This window comes from Anopheles coluzzii, chromosome 2, assembly GCF_943734685.1.
Source record: "Anopheles coluzzii chromosome 2, AcolN3, whole genome shotgun sequence".
Lineage (NCBI taxonomy): Eukaryota > Metazoa > Arthropoda > Insecta > Diptera > Culicidae > Anopheles > Anopheles coluzzii.
The window spans coordinates 22,485,456-22,507,705 of record NC_064670.1 but is presented as its reverse complement, the minus strand read 5'-3'; the positions used below and the strand labels follow the sequence as shown (position 1 = coordinate 22,507,705).

The following is a 22,250-nucleotide window of genomic DNA, read 5'->3' as shown; positions in this document are numbered from 1 at the left end:
TCATTGAAACCGAACACACCCGACGGCGTGATAATGCAAAAGCGCGAAGAGCGAAATAATTGCGAAAACAAAATAAAAATTGGCCCAGCATGGGCTCCTGCGCGCCCGCCCCGCGATACTCCAGAACAAGCTCGATCTTCAGTTCAAATCCCGGCCCAAGCACGCCAAAGCGAGAGCGCACCCCGCGTGAGCGCGAACGAAAGAGAAAGGGGAAAACAACAACTGTACCCAGCGGTGGAGAGGGCAAGCAAGCACACCGAGAGACACGGACCAATGTGAAGAAACGTGTAGAAAAGTACGCCGCACTAATAAGCCACCTCTCATTTGTTGTCCAACGCTCGCCAGGGAAACGTCAAACCGCTTAAACGGTCGTCTGCTGGGAATCGCAGAAGGCTTGCAGACTCCGTATTCTTTAAGCTTCTAGTGCGTAGTGACTGTGTGTGTGTGTGGCTTGAGACATTTCGTAAGTGTGCGCGCTACCCCCAGGAAGGGGTGGAAGAATTTTCTCTCTCTCGCGCCCGCGCGCACGAGCGCAGAAGACGCGATCAAGGGCTCCGTACGGCCCGTGCGCGAACGTTCGAGCTCAGATGATCTGGTGAAGTCAACCGGGACGGTACTGCTGTCTGCTGTCCTGGCCTCCTCAGAGACACTTCCACAGCTTCAACGAGTGCCCCACCGCAACAGCCCAAGAATAGTGCCATATTGTGACAGTGACTCCCAGTGTGTGGTTGTGTATGACTTTGGGTGTAAAGTGGTGCCGACAGTGCTTGCAGGATTTTTGGTTTCGCATTCAAAAGTGCCCAGGAAGCGATCACTATCATCGGGTGACGAGAAGCCCGACAAAAGCTCATTAGCAGCTCGTTACGTGCGCCCGACGCGCATTGTGCAGAGGCAATAAGGCGTGCGACAGATCGTTACGACTGCGCGACACATCACCGGAAGAGGCGCCCAGGAACCAGGCAGCCATCGCCACAACAACAACAGCAACCCCAGTGAAGTAGGTGAATTTTCCGCACTTTCCATTTCAAAGGCGCGCTTCCTCGCACGCACCAATTCCGCGTAATCAAAACGCACCGACCGTACTAATTGAAGCTTATCGTTGGACTTCCGACCAAGCGGCACAGCTGCGACAGACGCCTGAGGGGGGAGCCCAGTTTAGCATATTGGCGAGGCTATGGGCTGTGTGTGTGTGTGCGTTTGTTTGTTGTTAGATTATGAATATTCCGCTGCTTGCCATTCCGCATGCGTGTAACCTTTCCCTTTGCCCGCATGCACGACGGCAGGGGAACGTAGCAAACATGACTTGGAAATTGGAAACAACAGCAAACAACGAAACCGTTGGTAGGAATTTTCCCTATTAAAAAAAAAAGCTCATTTCCACCTTCACCCGTCTTACGCCGTCGGTTCTCATTTCCATCGATCTCTGTTCAGTCATTTCACTCGGGTGAGTATCAGAGGGTGGGATCGTGCGGGTCTTGGCCCAGGAACGCTACCACCCCTAGCCTCTTCCCAAAAAACGGAAGAGCGAAATGACGGAGTGCAAATTTTGCGCTGCTTTGGTAGCTCAAATAAACACGGAATGGTTGGTTGGTTTGTTGCAGTTGTTTTGAGGAACAGAGAGAAACTACTTTAGCAATGCTGCATAATGAAGCACGGACGGTGTGTACCGATGATGTACCCGACCAGCTTATCAGCAGCCCGGGGATCTTTGCCGCTGTTGTACCATCTTCGCCAAGACAATCGAAAGTCCCCCTGTCCCCGCTTGTCGCGGGGTCGGGAAAGCCAAATCAGGCAATGGGAAATGTTGAAATGCAGCGCTAGAGCGCAAAAAACGCACAACAAACAGCAAGCACGATCGTTCGTTTCAAAGGTTAAGAGCGGGGACTCAGCCAACATCCGGGCGAGACCCGGGATATGCTGTGACGGCGCAGTTAGCGCACGACGGAATGCCATGTTGGAATATTATTAGTTGCCCAGGAAGCGCCGCGCACTCTGCAGTGTGAAAACACGCACCATTTCGGGCGAGTAATTTGATGCATTTTCATCACCCCAGGTAAGGGTGAGGGCAGCTGTGGGTGTGCAAGAAAGGGGTGTTCGTTTGAAATTTATACAACCCATCATCTTTTTTATTGGAGGGAGGGTGGCAGCGATGGGAATGGTTTGTTTGGTTTTTCCATTTTTTTTTTTCGGCGGTAGGTTTGTCTGTCTGTCTGAATTACATCCGCTGAGGGCGGATTGATGATGGAGAGGTCACAGCAACGTAACGCGGGGAGCCACTTTCGTGACGATGAGTTTAATCGTGGGACTAGAGCCCATGCCCTCGCTGCCGAGCCGTCACTTTCCGTTTCCATTTCCTTTTTCCCACAACAAGCGAGAGCATCATCGCCCAAAAACAAGAAAAGTCGTTCGCTAACGCTCGGCACAACAAACAGGAACGAGACTACATGGGGTGTATTTGCATTTTTTAAAAACTCATTTTTCATCGTGCTCCTCTGCCACCATCACGGTCTGGGAGGATGATTTAGAGCATTAGAGCGACGAGACGAGCAACACGGGGTCTGATTATGGGGCTTTGTTTAGTGGAGGTGCTTCATCCTCCAAAAAACCGCGGGTTCGTGTCATCGTCGGTCGCCGGGTGGCGGTTTGGATGTGGTTGTTGTTTTTTCGTTTGCGAAATCGTGCCCACAGGGCGGGTCTAAAGTGAAAAGCGAAGCCAAGAAGAAGAAAAAAACGGCCGTTCGGCACTTTGATTTGACCTCTCTAAATAGCGGAATAATAAGCTGGACCGAAGCTGTCTTAGGTAATCGTGGCAGGGTAATGCTAATTTTCCTAACGCAAAACCGCCCGCCACGACTTAAACCGCCACGAGGCGGGCGTGCAAGGCCGATTGTGTGTGTGTTTTTTTTCTTCTGCTGCTTCTTCTTATTTTTGGAGGAGCAGAGCGCAAAGCGCCACCCGAAGAAGACACCGCTACAGTGAGGTCAACATAATAAACGAGAAAGAAAGAAAAAAAGACCGGGACAGCCCAGCAAAATCATAACACACTGCCCTCGGTTGCCGGTGTGACTTGCTGCTCGCATTTATAGTGCAATAGAGAGCGCCACCTCAAGCGCTTCCCCCGCTGGTACTGGTGGGTGGCTCCCCACGGGGAAGCTTCGTTTCAGTGCAGATTGTTTCGTAAGACACGGGAATCCCTTTGGCCCCAAAACAAACCGCCCTCTCTAATGGTGGAAGGATGAGGTACTACCATCTCATGATGATGATGATCATGATGAGGCTGCTTGGTACTGAAGGGCTAGCTTTTCAACACGACGGGCTTGCGAAACAGCGGCTCGGCGGCGCGTCTCATGGTAATTGAATGAATTTGCTCCGCGTTTGCTCGGAAATGAAAGAATAACTTAAGCCGAACAAGGCGGACGGGAAAAACAAACGCCAGCACGATGGGCGATTATGAGAAAGGGAGGACAAAAGAGTCATATAAATACACACACACACATACAGAAACCATGCTGTCCCTTGACGGTGGTCATGTTGGTGGTAGGATAAGAAGAAAAACTCCCCCCATTGCCACAAACGGCTGTTGACAAGTTGATACCAAAAGCGTCCACTTTGTGCAGACAGAGAGCTCTCAATCTGTTTATCATAAACTCAATCCAACTTCTTCAAGCAGCACTCTAATGTAATTGGAGTTTAAACTTCCAACCCCGAAAGCAACTCACACGAACGCGCTGAAGGTGAAGTTATTATTTTATCATAAAACTGTATTTACTGTCCATTTCATGCCCGAACCTCGCTGATGGCACATCATCACCCGCAACCCCGTAACCGCCAGCCAGCCACACTCGAAAGTGACGGAAAATACTGTCGTCCACCTTCATTTCCCAAGTTGCCACCCATCCCAACTTTACGCCCTCCCGACCTCCCGTTACTTGTCTCGTATATGAAAGTTGCTGCATTTGCTTAACGTTTCAACTTTGCCGATAAAACTTTCGTTCCCTTTCTTTGTTGTGTGGCCCCCCTCCCACTCCAGATTCTCCCCACTCGAGCACGGTCGTTCATCAACCAATAGAAGTGTCGAAGCGTAAAAGTTCAGCTTTACGGGAAACTTTTTGTGTGCCGCCCGCATCGCGCCTCCACCCGTTCGCATCAAATTGTTCCACCTTCCAGTCCGAATGTCGTACCAGAAGTTCGGTGAAAGAACGCGCGAGCAACAGCAAAGGTGCTACCTGTACGGAAGAGAGCAGGCTGGCGTTCGGACGGACTTCCCGGCTTAATTACGGACTTTGGGAAGGCTAAGGGAGTGCCTAATTCTTGCTAGATGAGCAATTAGCTCGCCCGCCTTTGGTGCGGGAACAACACGCGCGCGCGGCAGAAACCTTATGATTTACTCATTATCCTCGTATCGGGTGAATGTCACCGCTAATGATTTTGCTATATTGTTTTTTTTTTTTTTGGTTGTTGTTGTCCCTATCGCTTCTTTGCGACAACATGAACGTAATGACTGTAGGTGGATCTCGTCCTTCTTGCTAGTGTAACCCAATTATGAGCTTCCGATGGATGTTGGCTCCATCCGTGGGTGGAAGCGCTAGTTCGTTTTTAAAAGAGACGAAGCAGCGAGAGAGAGAGAGAGAGATGGCTAGATCGATGGTGGCAAGGTGACGAGGTGAGAATCGATTCGCCGTAACAAATTATGGCAAATAATTGCGATCACTGTACGGGGATTTTGTGCCACATTGCGCAACATGATACATGGCGCGTTCTCGTCCTCCACACCACAGCCTGCCACAACTTCCTGCCCAAGAGTTCCGCCTCCCGGGATTCGGCTGTCCCTTTGCGAGTAGCAAACACCCGGACGGGGAGATAAATTGCAACAATGTGAGGATGTGAGGGTTGTGTGTTGGATGAAAAAAAATACACTTTTGATAAATTGCTCCAACCGTATCGATGACGCTGCCAAATTGAATGTTCGGTTCTACGGCAACCGGGGATGGAGTTCGAGGGTACGAAGATAAATCATCCTCGTGATATTAATCGTCTAGGATGGTGTGTGTGTCTATGTGCGAATATAGCAATAATTGAGTTGTTATTCGATGAGGTTTCGAAAATTTATAATAAAGATGCCTGCGCGGCTTTTAACCAGACAAACGCACACAAAGAGAAACAGAAAAACATGTCTAATGGGTTTTACAAAACACAAAGAGAATACCGATCAGAACGCCCAATGAAAGCGCTCAAGTTGAGCTAGAGGTTAGAAGAACATGAGATCAATTACTGGAACGCCGTGCTTCTAGAAGGCGTCGCTTAACGTCCGTCTCTCGCTGCTTAGCGGCTGAAGGTTTCGTTTGTTCCCGATTTACTTTCCGTTCATAAATCGTCGCCTAATTTAACGAAAGCGACAGAGAAACTTTCATTCAAGTTAGCATAAATTAGCATACATTTCCTTTTCACCTACTCAAGGTAGCCTAAGAATGGGGCGAGACGCGCCTGAAAGTGAATTCACCCAGAAATTGAATATCAAACTCATCATGATCGTGTGGATAAAAATGCAAAATTAATTCACATGAAATCACAAGCATCAGCAATTTATGAGCAGAATGTTGACTGCCATGCCGAAGTTTGGCAACTCTAGTGTGGACAAATCTTCACAAACACACACACACATATCTTCGGGGGAGAAGTTGGAGAAATTTCTATCCCAATCATCATCAGCGGCTGCATTTGTAGGCATGATTGGTGTGTCCTAGAAAGCTGATCGCTGATGGATGGAAATCCCCGCACCGCGGCTAAAGTGTCTGGCAGGCAATGTTTGTTTTGAAGCTTTTGGGGTCACTGGGGAACGAGTTTTTTGTGTGTATGTAGAATGGGACATTCTGGCGTACGCCCGCGGGTGATCGGCCTAACCATTTCTCGTCAGCTGTCACGACATCTCCCGATCTCGAAATCGGTGAGTGTCCCGTAAATAAATGTACAGTTATCAGCCCAAACCGCTTGACCGCATTCGAGTTGGAGGGATCTATTCTGAAGTAAAAGGCCTGTTCGAACTTCAAGCTTCAAGAAAGCATGTCAGACAAAAAAAAGGCCATACCCCGCAGAGGCACTTGCGCGGGTCGTTTCGCTGCACCAGCCACTTTCATGCGGCGGGCGCGTGGACAGAATGCGAAAGCCACGCGCAGGAATACGCGTGACGAACGCAACAAAACAACAACAACAACAAAAAACTCCTAACTTGCGAACAATGACCTCTCTGTGTGGACAAACACAGTATCCACTTGTTCCAGAGTGACATCCAGAAATGAATAACTTGTTCCCTACTAGGGAGTTGAGACGTTTAGATGCGTTAATTTCTAGTTAGGAGTTTGACGAGACTCGTCGAGACAACAATCTGAATCTGACACTTTGTTGAATTCCAGATTGAGTGTGTAGCGTCAGCCTGCTGTCCTCCAAAGGCGACAAGCGTTGATGATAAATTGTCACCAAAGGGGATATAGGCCTTAGCCTTTTTGTTCCACATGCAGCAATCGAACATGGTCATCATCGCTAGCACCCCAACATCAACTACCTCCTCGGATGTCCTGTGTCTCCACGGCGTCCATTATCGGCACTTACCTTGATGACCGCCAGTAATCGAGGACGCAAACACACACACACAAACATATTCACTCACAGTCGGTAACCCTTTTTCTCATTAGCGGCTTAACCTTGAACTTGGAAAATCTCGACGACGCGATGCCACCGACACCGGCACTGCCCAGCGTGCAAAAAATAATACCATTACCGTAACCGGTTTCCCAAAGCGGATACGCCATTTGTGAGCCGGTTTTATCGATGGCGTTGGCCCGAACTGCTACCCCACAGCATGCGGCCACCCTTACCAAACCGGTTGTGTGCCGTCCGAGCCTAACGAACGCCGCGAGTCTGCCCTGAACGCATCTTCGCGCGGCGTAAAGGTCCGGCGGACCCCGTAACTGAGCTGATGCGGTCGATAATCATCAGGGCGTCACAGATAATGAAACACACCGCCTCAGTGTCATCTTTGTGTTGGCGCATTTCCGGGCGGTGGTAAGGTCGTCGCCCATGGGCGAATATTAGCGAACCTTCCAGCACGAGCAATGCACGGAGCAGTGATGTGTGTTGGAAAATCAAGGACAGTGATATCGCGGCCCGATCGCGGAACCAAAGCAAACGGAAATCGGAAGTGTGCTCACCGGGGTGGAGTTAGACAGCACGCTCGAACAGTACCGTCCAACCAGAGTTTGGACATATTATGCTGACATCACCCAGAGGGTGGAACGGAAAACAGGGTGCTCTGTGTCCCAGCCCGAGCGGGCTACGAGCTACGATTGACTCGCGTCACAATTTATCGAAAGTTCACACAGCCTCACCCTGACATACACTGCATGATGGTGATGAGCAACAGCTGCGATTGGGGGAACAATAACAACAGATCGATTTTAAAAACCACACACTGATTGGAAATTTGTGGTTTCGCTGGCGGCAAATCGGACTGCGCTGCATCCGATTGTGCCGCTTAATTGCATCCATGTCTGATTGGAGCTTTTCTGTGCTGGTCGCCGTGTTTTTCGCTGTTCGCTTAATTGGAATTGCAGTTTAATTTTTGTGATGCTTCTCTGCTAGTATCAGCCGGGAGCCGGGGCTTAAATTAGATATCCCAGAGTTCAGAACCCGTTTTGCTTTTTTTTGCACGGTTGAATGACCAAGTGCCAAGTGTTAAATACAATCTAATGCCCATAAAATTGCAACCCCAAACCGAAACCCGTTTCAAGCTGTATTGCAAACCATAAAAAGCTCGACTTTACCACAGATTCTTCTTGATTCTGACCTCTTCCCGCTCGAAAAACCTCAAGAAGAGGTTCTGAGCAGCTTTCGCGCACCTTAAACCTCACCGAAACCGAACGTAAACTCCCGCCTTTATCACGTTTGACACATCACAAAGATGCTTTCCCGAACCCCCTAACCCAACGTTGCGTTTTGCCATTACGTAAGCTTCTCACGTGTGCGTGGCTTTATTTCTCTTTGCGCGATTGTTCTCCCATGCGTACCTTTCGTGTGCGTGTGTGTCGAGAAGTCGTCGGTCGATGATCTTTTGCGTCGATCTTGGCTTTTTTTTTTAGTGCCGCACCGATACAGCATCACGGGCGGCATGTTTAATCAAGCGATACGGGGTGGGGCTGAGGTACTGCCACGATTTGCGGCACATCTCTCCGCTGCTTTAGCATTTGGAAGGGAATGGGGTCGTTTCTTCCAACACGCACGCTCTCGTCTGGTCGTTGGTCGGGGAGGCCATAAATTTAATCGGATTGTAATTCTCTGCAGAATTGCTGTCTTGCGCTCGCATCGGATCCAATCGCAACACTCTTTCACGGTGGGTTCGTTCTTTTATTTGCGTGCCTCACTTTGATTTGGAAAATAAATCATAAAGTGAAACGAATCACACAACCTTCAAACTTTCCGTACGCTTCAGCTGCACCACACCAAAATCCCTCCCGTTAAGGCAGGATTCACTCCCGCCAACTTTACTTTATCGTGTTCGTTTTATTTTTCTCGATAAAGTCGCTCCTTTTTTACTTCGTCCTCTTCGCACGGACAAAGAAGATGGCTTCCCCAGGGGAACAAAATAAAAGTAACATCGACCAACAAAATAAACCATTTCACCTTGCAGAGGCAGCAGGCAAAAAGATGCACTGCCAATGGCCACAAACACTCGGCCACAACCATCACTCTTCTTCACTGGTCGGAAAACATGATTTTTCGCTTTGCGCAAAACCATACTGCACCAAACAGTCCCGGTCCTGTCGGGCACACAAAAGGGAACTCTCCCTTTCAACAGTGTCTGTGTGTGTGTAGTACGTGTGCAGTGATGGACGGATCCACCTCCCATTCTCAGTGCGAATCCGCAAATGCCCACCGGGCACAGATAACCCTGAAGAATCATTGTTAGCCGTTTCCTTCCCTTTACTAGGACACACAGCGTTCAGGAACGTGGCTTTACTTTTTTTTCGTTCCATCCACTATCCAGAGAAAGCAAGCCACTTTACCCTTGCCAACTACAACAGCTTCTAACATAAATCTTTGCAAATGCTTCGGGTTCGGTTAGCTGGCTGCTCCTCTTCTGCACGGCCGCGCGGTTCATTAATATTCGAACCAGTATCTGCGGAAAGTGTTTTTACGCTTTACGCGTACAACTAGCACGAGACTGACGAGCGATAAGGTTTGCACCACTTTGATGCTCAGACTTCTTGTCGTGCGGGAAATTATTTTCATTGCAGCGATTGAATCTGAGCGTCCAGTAATGAGCGGAGTTTGTAACAAAGTTGAGCCTGAAGCGAGATTCAGGGGACAGGAAGATGCATCTCTGACCGATTAGTTGTTTGTGGAGTTTTCAAGGGTCATTTTGTATCTTGAATTCCTTGTTTCCAAGTCTAAATCAATAGACTGTAGACATAAGGGTATGGCAACAAGCCATCAAGATTCGAGAAAAATGAGTTTAAAATCTCTGGATCGGACTGATTTAACATAAACTTGATTCCAGGAGACATCTATCCTACAGATATAACAAAGAAGTTAATATCATTTAAATTCTTACTAGTTTCCAACAATTAATGCTTTATTGGTAATAGGCTTTCAGCATTGTTCTCCTTAGTCCGTGATTTTGATCGTCCCCACATGACATATGCCTCACTTGATGAAGAATACAATCCCTTCCAGTTAAGAGCGACTATTTTCCGGAAAACATCGTTCTTATCAATTTCCAACAACCATGCCCTGTGGTTACACACTCACCTACATCGTCGTACCATCGTGTAGCGTACCATAAGGTTTGCTTCCATCTCTGATTTCTTCCACGCAATGCACTTGAAGAGCCTCTTTTGTCGTTTACTTGCAATTTCTTTGAGGATTTAAAGTTCAACCCCCTGTTTTTGCCATCAAATGGGGCAGGAAAGAACGTTCTTACCGTTGCGGTGTCAGTGTCGGAAATTGATTTCATTCCACCCGAACCCACTCTTAAAGCTCGTTTGAAAAGTTTCACCGCAAATCTTTAACGTTGCAACTGTGCGCACCTTGCGCCATCAGGATGTTGGCAACCCTTAACTCCGGCTGACTGCAATATCAACCAAGCACACAGAACGAAACCAACAAGTGTGGGTGTGTGTGTGTGTGTGTGTGTGTGTGTGTGTGTGTGTGTGTGTCTGTGTGTGTGTGTGACTCTGTGTCGTAAAAGATTTCCCTGACAGGCGAACACCGAGAAGCACATTTTTCTTACCTCCACGGACGACACAAGACACATCTGGAAGCGACACGGTGCCCTGGTGTAAATACAACCATCGACTCTCCATAAGCTTCGGAACCTTATTTCCTCCATTCCGTCCGCAACGTACCAGCAATCTCTTCCGAGCTAACGTCACAGTAAACGCTTGAAAGTGTGAACGTCTTTTCACTTTTCTTCTCCCTGTGGTACACCTCTGCTTTGAGCTTACCTTTATTGGATATGCTTGAGGTTGTCTTTTTTTTTAGTCGCTTTACCCAAGCCACAAAATTAACTGTCCGTACTAAACGATGTGTCAATGTGCGGCCAGGTCACATAGGGTGCATTTTCATTTCACGAACTAGTACGAGGTCTGTGGTGCGTGCTATTCGGTGTGCTATAATTTGCCTTCACATTTGACGCTCGCTGCTTTGAACACCCTTTTTTGGGGAACGAAACGCACACATTAGACGCTTTTGGTGCGTCTGGTGCAGGCATCCTCCCTCCCGGTAAGGGTACAAGCTGTATGTGAGCATCTTCAATCTTGGCTCATCCAAAGGAAGTCATCCAACGACGACCCGCTGACCGTATTTGCCCCTTTCGTACTGATCATATCGAGGGTCATCTCGGAAGGCCGCCTGCGGTGCAGTAGTAGAACACTGCCACAATCTACCATCAATGTCAATCACTGTTTAGCAGCTACCACCACACGAATTGACACTGTTCCACAGACACCGATCGATTCGATTCTCGGCCGAAGCTTATAATCCCAACAACACTTTTCTCCCATGCTCAGTTTCACCTTTACCCCGTGACCGACGAATGGGCAGAAAGTGTAGCAAAGCTTTACCACTTCTGATGTGCCACTTGTAGGGGATTGGATGCGCCTTATCTTGTCTAGCGGGTTCTTTTGCTTCCGGCAAAAGCACAGCACGGCAGCGGTAATGCAATTTACACCATCAATCGTCTTAATGAACGCTTTTCCCGGATTTTCCCGACTGAACCGAACGTCCCGATGGCAATGTAATGGCAGAGTTGCAGCTCAATTACCGTCTTGCTCACGGGTTTCACTGTTCACAGGCTGCCCTGGAGGTGAGATAAGGTACAAAATGCACACACACACACACACACAGCAAGTAATTCGGTAACTGATCCCAATACGGGTAGGAAGTTTAGTAGATGAAACTCAGCGATGAGCATAAGATGGTTAAAGTTAAACCATTAAATTAAATTACCACCCAACAGTAATTAATAGTGCAAGTTGTAATTTTTGGAGCGCAAGACTTCTTAGAAATGGGAATGATGGGTTTTGGGCATAAATTATTATTATTGCCATTTTTTTCAGTTTCTGTCACAGCCGCGATTTCTGTAATCGAGCTGTAATAGGTTGGCGTCTTCCGCATGAGCTTATGAATTTGCACCAATATAATTTATGTGTTCATTTACCTTAAGATGAATTTATGTAATAAAACTTTAAAATCAGATAGGGAGCTCTAAGGGTAGCCTTTCACAGACAATTAAAATGTTCTCCGGGCGGTTTACAAAAAATAATTCTCTTCGATTACGTATACACCCCACCGTTGCACTTTCAGTCTCAATTACCTCCCGGTAGACAATAATCTTTGGCTCGTTAACCAACGATTTGGCCTATCCAACAAACGGAAGAAAAAGAATGGCAAAAAAAACATGTTCGGTAACAGTTCCCTGTTATCTTGCTATCAACCCGCATCGATCTGCTCGGGATTGTTTGGCGTATTTTCCCAAAAGAATGCAATTTGCATTTGATTTCACCGGCGTAAAACATCAACCGCTGTTCCGCTCATTCATTTTGTCTGCCCCTGCGAACGTTTGCGTGTCCCCATTGGTATGCAGAGGGGAGAGGGGAAGGTAGAGAATTTTGGAGGAAGACTCACGAAATTCACAGCATTGCTCTTCGCTCACTCACAGCATCCAAGCGCACCAGGGGGTAATGGTGCAACACGTTGTGATTACACAAACATTAGCCCCGCCAAAACGCGCCTACACAAGACAAAGCGCGTTTGAAAACGATGACCTCGGCCGCCGATCGGTCGGTCGGTCGGTCGGCAAACTCCTCATCCCCGCACTGTGGCTTTGGGTCTCCATTTTTCAAACGGCCGTCCGAAACTGGCAATTTTATCAAATCTTTCAATTACCCTTCGCGATGCACCGCAAGAAAGCCAAAGAGCCAGTGAATTGCGCGATTGAAGCCCTTGGAGCGTACCGGAGTGGAGGTTGCTGGCAGCAGTTGCAAACTCGATTCGATGCATCATCATCTTCATCGTCGTGTAGCCTGGCGTTGTTCTCAGGTTGTTGTTGTTCATGTTTTGTTTTTTATTGTTTCAATTCGCAGCAAAGATCTTCCGAATTACGGCTTCCCTCGTTAGCAGTCATGTTTCTGCATTATCGCTATTATTTTTCGTGCAGATCCAATTTATTTCTTCCGGGCAGCCCGTCCCAGCCTCTCTGCGTCTCTGTGTTTTTGTGGCATTTTTGCAATGAAACAAAACAACAGAATCATGATTGTTGGGAGGTTTTTTATTTTGCCGAAGACGATGAAGAAGCCATCGTTGGTCAGAGCACACTTCATAAGCCCTCGCGCACCAACCAACATCGTATTCGTTTGCCGGTTATACGCTACCGTCCTGTTGTTCGATGCTGCTCGCATTGCAAATTGAATCGATTTCCACATCCACGTCCAATGGATGCTCCATGCTTGGTGTCCGGGCTACTCGCTGGAGCAACCAGCCAGAATGCAGTTGCGCTCGGTCGGTATTGTGGCGCTGGAAGAGATGACGAGATTGATCGATGCAATTCGAACGGAGCACATACAAGCGGATACTAAACGAGGGTTCATCTTCTTGGGGGAAAAATTGAGTGTTTCCTTTCGGATAACACTCCGTAAGCTTGCTTCGAACCAACGGCAGCCATGCCAAGAGCTACTCACTTCCACATGGTGGCACAAACAGCAGGAGCCTACCAGCATGCACCTTCAGTCGAGCAGAGGCGTTTGTTGTTGTGCACTCTAATTGGAAGCAAATGGCAAAAAAGGAAAGAAAAACAGCCTGTCGTTGGTTTGTTATTGTTTCGTTCCGTACAATAATTAACGCAAACACACAAACACCTAATGCTTTACATGCTCCGGAATTAAAATATCAGACGGTAAAGTTGACCATTAATCCCGTCGGGGAGTATCGTTGTTTTAATGGTCCAGACTAGCAAAACAAGCAAGCGAACTAATCGCACAACAGAGTGTTGACACAGAGTTGGGTAATTAATTTTATGAGCGGTAGAACAGAAAGGTTGCCTCTTGTTTCAATTGGATTTTATTGCCATTTTAATCGCTGTTGAAGCCTGTTCTTACTGCGGTTTCTAATTTTGGACGGGTATCGCAATTTGCTGCCACAACAATCGCCGAATCTCACCTTTTGATGATTCACACAGCCATTTGAAAGACTCAAAACACACACACTCATCGCACATCATCTTCATGCCATTCGTTCGCATTCACGTGCTAGATATTCCAAAACATTGAAAAACCTCCACCACACGATTTCCGTGATGCAATGTGAAGGTGCTCTGCTCTTTGAATGCTGCACGTCACGCTTACTCTTCGTACGGTGCGTGTCCTTGCTCCAATTATTACTGCCTCACACGTGCATCGAAGAGCCGTGCAAGAGAGGCGCACAAGACACAACTCCAACTCCAACCGCTCCAAGATGCGCCACAAAGACAACCGATCTAACCGGAACAGCGTTTCCTTTTGTGCTTTTTGCAGACACCACGAACCAATAACGTTGGATCTACCTTGAAAGTATAGTCAGCGGTGACAGGATGTCGTCCTGTGCGTGTCCTATGACGAGCCCCGTCGGGGCCACGCTGGCCGCACTGTGCGGCGGTACGCAGTACATGCTGTTCATGGGACTGCTGGAGGTGTTCATAAGGTCACAGTGCGATCTGGAGGATCCGTGCGGACGGACCAAGGTAAGTGAAAGGGCCGGGAACCAGTTCTCCTAGGGGAGGGAGAGGGTTTCTCGCTTACGCGCTCACTGTCTCTTCCTTTCTTCCCCGCAGGCAAAATCATCCCGAAATGTGGACTACGAGTACGACTTCATTGTGGTTGGCGGTGGATCGGGCGGTTCGGTAATCGCGTCCCGGCTCTCGGAGATCAAGAACTGGAAGGTGCTACTGATTGAAGCGGGTAAGTCCGGGTGGAATGGTGGAAACGGGGAAGAGCACAAAGAGCCTGCACCTCGATGGTATTTCGCACTTTGCCAAACCGGACCGGTAAATGGCGATAATGTTTACAGCAAACGTTTCGGTTGGAGCTTTGTGTTGGAGACAATTCTCGAATGAAGCAGACAAAGTTCAAATGGAAGATTAAGCTGGCATTGGTGCCAGCTTTCACGCCAGTGCACAACGTCCCAGGCGACTTTAGTCGATGATGCACTACAAAGTCACGGTTTGTTGCGGTTTGTGGTCGTGGGTTTCGATTATTGTCTATGGATGATGCTGCGGGCTTTTAACCCGTAATGCATTGCGTAGGTTTGTCTGCCCACAACCTTTTGCTGCACAGCCACTCCAAACAAAATGCGTTTGACACGACGCTTCACAACGTAGTTTGTGGCGTTTGGGCTCACGAAGATACGAACGCAACAGGTTCTAACAGGCTCCCAACGTTCGAAGCTCGTCGACGAAACCCCGAAAAAGGAAGAAGACTCGAAGAATGAAATAAAATCCCCAATGTACGAGATGATGTAAATCGCGCACCAACTGACCATGGCCTCGCACGAGTTTTGCACTGAGATTGGCATTTACGGTCCGTGGTCGGTCGGCAAATGCTCATCCGACACTCGTCGGAGCGGTGAGGGGGGGGGGGGGTTGACATTTACTTTCATAAAATACCGTTCACCCGGGGACGTAGCTTTTCCACTGCGGGCAACATGTGTCGTGTGGTCGTTACTATTTTTTGCGCTACCCCCTTGTGCGACCAACACCGGGAGCGTTCGGGACGGCTCGCCATGATTATTGCCATGAAGTTGACTTTGGCCTTTCAGTCAAGGGGAATTTTCCCTTTTTTTTCTTCTTTGGACTGGAGAGAAAAAGCGATGCAGAAGAATGAAACGAAAGGGATGACATTTACTGCGGAGAGTGCACGAAAACCGAGCAGAGTGGGAGGATTTGGTTGCGCTTAATTTTCGGGGTCGCTTTGGTGGCCTTTTGCGATGTTTTGTGGGACCTTGCACCATTTGTTTAAGTCTCCGAAGCAGTTATTAAGTCCAGAACCTGTCCTGCTGTTGCTGTTGCTGATGAGGCTGCTGTTGCTCCCAGTAGGATGCAACCTTTAACCGGAATCATGTTGATGGCCTTGCTGGGACGTTCGTCGTTTGTGCCAAGGCAATCATTATCCGCACACTGACGCACTCGCTGCGAAAACTGTGGCATTCTGTGGTGCCGAAACTTTCCAAAATTGTTTCCATTTTTAATTTCTCATCTGCTCAAAGCTCAAGCCGGCCAAGCGGGTCATTCCTGCTCTACCTCACCGAGCGAGCCGCACAGTCACAGCTCATTTCACACGATTAGCAATGATTTTCTTTGTGTGCAGCGCGCGTATGTGCAGCAATTATGCGTTCCGAACAATTATCATCTATTCCGTGCGCACCTCTGACCTTGACCCAAAACGTCCGGAACCAGCAATCGAGCAACCGGAGGGGTTCTAACACTAACGGCCAGGTTCTTCTTCGCAGCAGAGCCTCATACGTAGCATCGGCCCGCTCGCAAGAGTTGAGCATGCTGTACATCACAAACGCTGCAACACACAGGCATTGGACGTCACAATAGCTAGTTTTTTTCGTCTTCTATTCCCTTACCCCAAGACACCGGGCCAAGCACTGCCAGCGATGGGAAGGAGGCTCGATCGCTCGAATGATGCTGCGATTCGCGAAACAAACATTCCACAACAACGCTAGCGCTTGCAACCCCCTTGGTGGGGGTGAGCTCACGAGGAAACAATCATCTCTTGCGGCATTGTGTGCCGCGTTTTCGGTTCATCTGCACACTCTCTATTCTCCCCATCCATACATGCATACACACACACACACACACGCTCAATTGATCTACAGGTAAAGCGCAATGTGCCGTGGCGAAGCTGTTGGTACAAAGTAGTGTTTGCCGCTGCTCTCGTTGCAAATATCGAAACATCGGCCAATTTTCATACTAACGCGCGCGCGCGTCCCGTCTAACGGTAGAGAGCGTGTACGTTGGCTAATCGATGGGTCCATCTTGTTGCACGCGGGGAGGGTCCCGCGATACCATGGGCGGGCGTGAATAAACCCCAATGCCCCTTCCACTCGCCATGGTCGGTCGAAACCAGGCGAAATAAGAGAATGCATCCGGAGGGAGGCCACCCGAAACGAGCGCGCGTCCCACCACAGGGGGCCAAGAGTTAGTATACACGGACTGAGAACTGGGTCGTTTATCGGGTCGTTTGATTCGGCTGCAATTAGCATTCCTCCCCCCCCTCCTCGGCGGTGCGGAGCGAAACACTGTTGGGGGAGCCAATTGCACAAGGCATTGCGAATTTCGTTTAGTTCGTGGACTCGATCGTTCGGCTAGCATTTTTTGTCCGTTTGATCCCAGCACTTCGACACTAATCGATTGGAACCGTTGGTCGTCGGAACCGTGAAAGAAGCGTGAACGAGTGTTTAAAACTCCCTCAATTTGTGTAGCCAATTCGTTGCAGAAAGAGAAAAATTGCATTTTCATTTGGCCGATGGACAAATAATGCTCGAAAATTGGTGTCGCATGGATCGCTTTGGGAAGTTATTTTCAACCCCAAACGACAGAACTGCAGCTCCATTAAGTTCGCTCTCTTGCTCTCTCTCTCTCTCTCTCTTTATTTCTGCGTTCTCTATTCACAATGCGATGCATCCGTCACAATTCTCAATCACTTTCCCCCGCTAGTAAATGCATTGCACAGCTTCCAACAATATGAACTTTTCCACAATAATGGAGCGTAACATAAAATGTAACAAAAGAGACATGGGGTTTGATGGTTTAGTTCACTTTTTCCCAGCCTTACACCCACTTATACCCAACACACAGGACAAGAAGGGAAAACCATCACTCAAACCACATCCGAACATTGATTGACGCTGGTAAAACCCCTCTGCCGGACCTTGTTAAACGATGGTTAAACCGTTTTTGTGATCCCCTATCCACACAACAAAATGTGCGCTCGATTTTAGCTTACTCCGCATTAAAGTGTAGTTCCCGGGTTTATGTTGCTTTTAAACTAACCGATAGTGCCGTGTTTTTTTATGGGTTTCGCTTTTCCGCTGCGTCGAACACGTATCGGCCGCCTCAATAGGCAGCAACACTTTCGGTCGGTGGCTGTCGGTTTTGAAACTGAAATCTTCTGCAACACCAGCCCGCAGCGCAATGATGGTGCGTCATTATCTCGGTCGGCGGGCTGCATGATAGTGCAATCGGCCACCCACCAGCCCACCAGCCCACTGTGTGGAGTAATAATCGTGAATAAATTCAATTAGCTTTGGCTTCCCAAACGCCTCCCATTCCACAACCTCTTTTTATTTGCATTCTCTGCGCCACTGTGACCGTCTAGTGTGACGCATTCCGGGCATTACTTCGGCACTCGGCTTTTCAAGTCGTGTGTTTGAAATTCAATAGAAACATTATCCAGAGAAGATCTAATCTGTACCGTTGATGTAGGATAGGAGAGCTTTCTTCGAAACATTCAAATAGTGGCGTTTGATCGAAATTAGATCAACCAACAGGTACAGACGATAGCTCTCCAATAGAAAACTCCAACGAAAACACCATCCTCGATACGAGCTGAGCTGGGCGTCTTCTTTGCACAGCTTCACACCGGCTTTGCTAAATGGTGGCAACACAATTGAAGACTGGCAAATCTTGCGGCAAAATTCTCCACAAAAGGGAACGGTGAAGATCGGTGCTGCGTTTTGTACCGATTACTTCACCCCGAAGGTTCCCCACCACCGTTTCGCATCTCTTCGCAGCATCAATTGTTCCCTTGTCTTTCCCCCATGTGTAAGAGCTTTATCGTTGGTGTTGGTGGTGTTTGTGTTCCGCGCATAACAACCCCCCAGCCGAGCGATCGCGAAACACGATGTCTCTAATTAGCGATATATTTGCACAACGGCTACGGCGCGTACGATTCCTAACATTCCTTTCTCGCTGTGAACTGTGTGTTGTAATCTCATCTCTTCCCTCGCCCTTCACAGGACCGGATGAACCGACGGGCGCCCAGATCCCGTCCATGTTTCTGAACTATCTCGGCAGCGACATCGACTGGAAGTTTAACACCGAGCCGGAACAGTACGCCTGCCTGGGGTCGCCCGAGCAGCGCTGCTACTGGCCTCGGGGCAAGGTACTCGGCGGCACGTCCGTGCTGAACGGCATGATGTACATCCGGGGCAACCCGCAGGACTACGACGACTGGGACGCGATGGGCAATCCGGGCTGGAAGTGGAAGGACGTGCTGCCGTACTTCATGAAGTCGGAGGACAACCTGCAGATCAACGAGGTCGACTCGAAGTACCATTCGACGGGTGGCATGCTACCGGTTGGGCGGTTCCCGTACAACCCGCCGTTCTCCTACTCGGTGCTCAAGGGCGGCGAACAGCTCGGCTACCAGGTGCAGGATCTGAACGGTGCCAACACGACCGGCTTCATGATTGCGCAGATGACGAACAAGAACGGCATCCGGTACAGTGCGGCGCGTGCCTTCCTGCGCCCGGCCGTCAACCGGGCCAACCTGCACATCCTGCTCAACACGACCGTCACGAAGGTGCTGGTGCATCCGACCTCGAAGACGGCGCACGGTGTCGAGATTGTCGATGAGGATGGGCATATGCGCAAGATTCTGGTGAAGAAGGAGGTGATCGTGAGCGGTGGAGCGGTCAACTCGCCCCAGATACTGCTGCTGAGCGGCATTGGACCGCGCGAACATCTGGAGAAGGTGGGCGTGCGTCCGATACACGATCTGCCGGGCGTGGGCAAGAACCTGCACAATCACGTCGCGTACTTCATAAACTTCTTCCTGAACGATACGAACACGGCACCGCTGAACTGGGCGACGGCGATGGAGTATCTGCTGTTCCGCGACGGGCTCATGTCGGGGACGGGCGTTTCGGCCGTGACGGCCAAGATCAGCTCGAAGTACGCGGAGCGACCGGATGATCCGGATCTGCAGTTCTACTTCGGCGGGTTCCTGGCTGACTGTGCCAAGACGGGGCAGGTCGGTGAGCTGCTCAGCAACGATTCCCGCTCGGTGCAGATCTTCCCGGCCGTGCTGCACCCGAAGAGCCGCGGGTACATTGAGCTGAAGTCGAACGACCCGCTGGAACATCCGAAGATTGTCGTGAACTACCTGAAGGAGGATCACGACGTGAAGGTGCTGGTGGAGGGCATCAAGTTTGCGGTGCGGCTCTCGGAAACGGACGCGCTGCAGGCGTACGGCATGGATCTGGACCGAACGCCCGTCAAAGCGTGCCAGGATAAGGACTTTGGAAGTCAGGTAAGTGTGCCCTTAACCAGGTTAGCCGCTCTCCACAATTATTAATTGAGGTTTCTTTCGCACCTTAGGAATACTGGGAGTGTGCCGTACGACAGAACACCGGTGCGGAGAACCATCAGGCCGGTTCGTGCAAGATGGGCCCGACCAGTGACCCGCTGGCCGTGGTCGATCACGAGCTGCGTGTGCACGGCGTACGGAATCTGCGAGTTGTCGACGCGTCCGTCATGCCGAAGGTGACCTCGGGCAACACGAACGCACCGATCATCATGATCGCCGAGAAGGGTGCCCATCTGATTCGCCGGGCGTGGGGCGCTCGCTAGAGCTAATTGGACCCCTCTCCTCCCCTGTCCATCTACCGTGTGGACAGCACTTCTCCTAGCATTTACGAAATAGGGGACCGATTCATTTACCACCTAAGCTAATCGCGTTTTTAGGCACTCCTCTTCTGCCCCTTTGTATGTCCGTCCCGGGTGTGTTGCCACGTGTCACGCGTCTTGTTCGAAGCGTTCGAGAGTTTGTTTTGTTTTGGAAAGTATTAGCTGCATCTTTACACGAACAAAAAGTGACGGTTGGTTTCTAGCACTCGCTCTACCTCGAATGGCAAATCAATTCATTCCGCTTCCGGCACTATTCACGTACGCCCGCGTTTGCTTCTATCAAAAACGGGAGGTTAGCGTGCGCGTGTCACAACAGCTCAAGACAAATCGGCACACATTTCTCCCCTCTTCCTCTGAAAAAAAAAACACTCCCTGGCGTGACAAACCAGGCATGTCCCGCTCAAATTGTGTTAATGTAAAGTTAAATTATGAATATCAATAAAGATTAATTATGGTACAATTAAGGGTGTGATGATGCGGTGCAAGCACGAGCGAAAGAAATGCAATCGATTGCGGTTGTTGAACGTTTATTTCGATCGGTTTTGGGGGTTTTTCTGCATCCTCACAGTCTCCAGTAAGGGTAAGGTCACTAATTAATGGTTGTTTGCCCGGTTGATACGGTTGGCGAGCCGTGTGCCGAGCTGGTTCGGCATGCCGCCAATGTTGGACGGCATGGTGGCGTTCTCCGCACCGCCCATACCCTCGGCCGGGTTAGCGGGCACGGTCGTGTTGAGGTTGTTCTGCAGATCGCCCGGGTTCGTCTGGTTGCCACCGACCGGCGCCTGGATCTCACCGACTCCGGGCGTCGTCATGGGCAGCTGGTCCAGCTGGGGGGCGGCATTGATGGCTGTAAGGGGGAATAGCAAAAACCGGGGTTATAAAGTTTGGGTGCTGTGTTCGCTACCAAGAAACTTTAACTCCACGTCCGAGAAACTTACCAACAATGGTCAGCAGGACGGCGATGGCAGCAACTTTGAAAGCCATTTTTACGATGCGATGAAGCAGCTTTGGCGGGCGAACGTCTGGCAGAGTGCGGAATGGCGAATGTATGGTCATGGAGCGGGTGGCCAACATTTTTATAGTCCCGTAAGTGCAGCAAGAGTGACTACCGAACGCTTGGCGTATGGTTTCAGCCGTGTGTTACGATAGCAAGACAATTAGTTTGCTCTATCGTGTAGAAGTTTTCCTGAACGGAGTTTTTGATTGATAATAACAAAGTTGAGAAATGAAAGGGAGGGCGAAGGGTGCTGCAAAATTGCAACATTATCACCTTGAGGTATGGAAAGAACAATTCATGCTCATTGCCTTGTAAGTGATATGCTACCAGAGGTTGATAGCAATATGCTTATGAGTGAGTTTTAATTGAAGTTTAACACGTTTTAGGAATGGAAATTTATTGAGAGCTACTCTATGGTGATAGAGGAGATACTCTTAAAATACGACTAAGGGTGAAAAAAAGGTTCAGCTAGTAGGGGGTTTAGAACGATGTCTCCAGAATATTTAGTGGAAGTTCAAATCCATATTTGGAGAATTATCAAACCACATTGTCCTAGCAAAAAAACTCAAATTCGTGGCAAATTTCAAATATTTCTTATTGAGAAAATATGAATTTTATAAAAACTCGATAGGTTTTACCAAAACATCAAACATATTTTTAAAAACTTCAACAATTTGGGATATAATGTACTATTTTAGAATCTGTTTGATGGTAGGATTGGATCATGGTTTTTAGACAAAACAGTAAAAAAAAATAAAAATTTATTTACATCAAAAGCCTAATATTAGACCATAGAATACAATGTTTTAAACCCAGATCGATAAATATTATACTATAACGAGAGATTTTTTAGTTCATCACGGTGATGTTATAAAGCAAACCGTTACCAGGAAACAAAAAAGGTTACAAAAACTTCTGTCTCAGAGTTTTTGGGCTTTATTTTCACTTTCCCATGTAGCCATGTAGCTCGAACTCTATAGCTGCTCTGAGACTGTTTAACGAAAATTCGTTCCGATATTTATGGAAGCTTAGTGG

The 22,250-nt window shown here is 48.8% G+C and overlaps 2 protein-coding genes and 1 long non-coding RNA gene across 3 annotated transcripts; 1 reads left to right on the top strand and 2 right to left on the bottom strand.

Moving 5' to 3' along the window:
• Nucleotides 1–304: 304 nt before the first annotated feature.
• Nucleotides 305–20,678, top strand: LOC120948784 (glucose dehydrogenase [FAD, quinone]). Its single transcript, XM_040365493.2, has 5 exons — nucleotides 305–997; nucleotides 14,061–14,266; nucleotides 14,357–14,483; nucleotides 18,547–19,841; nucleotides 19,910–20,678. Exons 2-5 carry the CDS (start codon nucleotides 14,117–14,119, stop codon nucleotides 20,159–20,161), a joined length of 1,824 nt encoding a protein of 607 aa, XP_040221427.2. The 5' UTR covers nucleotides 305–997; nucleotides 14,061–14,116; the 3' UTR covers nucleotides 20,162–20,678.
• Nucleotides 12,800–14,052, bottom strand: LOC120948787 (uncharacterized). The gene is made up of 2 exons (XR_005750976.2): nucleotides 13,130–14,052; nucleotides 12,800–13,065 (listed from the first exon to the last, which is right to left on the bottom strand). It is a non-coding gene; the product is annotated as an uncharacterized LOC120948787 (long non-coding RNA).
• Nucleotides 20,679–20,728: 50 nt separating the features above from the next.
• On the bottom strand, nucleotides 20,729–21,287 carry LOC125906667 (uncharacterized). The gene is made up of 2 exons (XM_049606492.1): nucleotides 21,157–21,287; nucleotides 20,729–21,065 (listed from the first exon to the last, which is right to left on the bottom strand). The coding sequence occupies exons 1-2, from the start codon at nucleotides 21,272–21,274 to the stop codon at nucleotides 20,812–20,814; spliced, it is 372 nt and encodes a 123-aa protein (XP_049462449.1). The 5' UTR covers nucleotides 21,275–21,287; the 3' UTR covers nucleotides 20,729–20,811.
• Nucleotides 21,288–22,250: the final 963 nt, after the last annotated feature.

Bases quoted from the DNA above. Each gene is read 5' to 3' on its own strand.
- LOC125906667 (XM_049606492.1), bottom strand. From the start codon at position 21,274: ATGACCATACATTCGCCATTCCGCACTCTGCCAGACGTTCGCCCGCCA. The intron at 21,066-21,156 runs GTAAGTTTCTCG...TCCCCCTTACAG, and splicing joins CGTCCTGCTGACCATTGTTG to CCATCAATGCCGCCCCCCAG.
- LOC120948784 (XM_040365493.2), top strand. From the start codon at position 14,117: ATGTCGTCCTGTGCGTGTCCTATGACGAGCCCCGTCGGGGCCACGCTG. The intron at 14,484-18,546 runs GTAAGTCCGGGT...CGCCCTTCACAG, and splicing joins GGTGCTACTGATTGAAGCGG to GACCGGATGAACCGACGGGC. The intron at 19,842-19,909 runs GTAAGTGTGCCC...TTCGCACCTTAG, and splicing joins ATAAGGACTTTGGAAGTCAG to GAATACTGGGAGTGTGCCGT.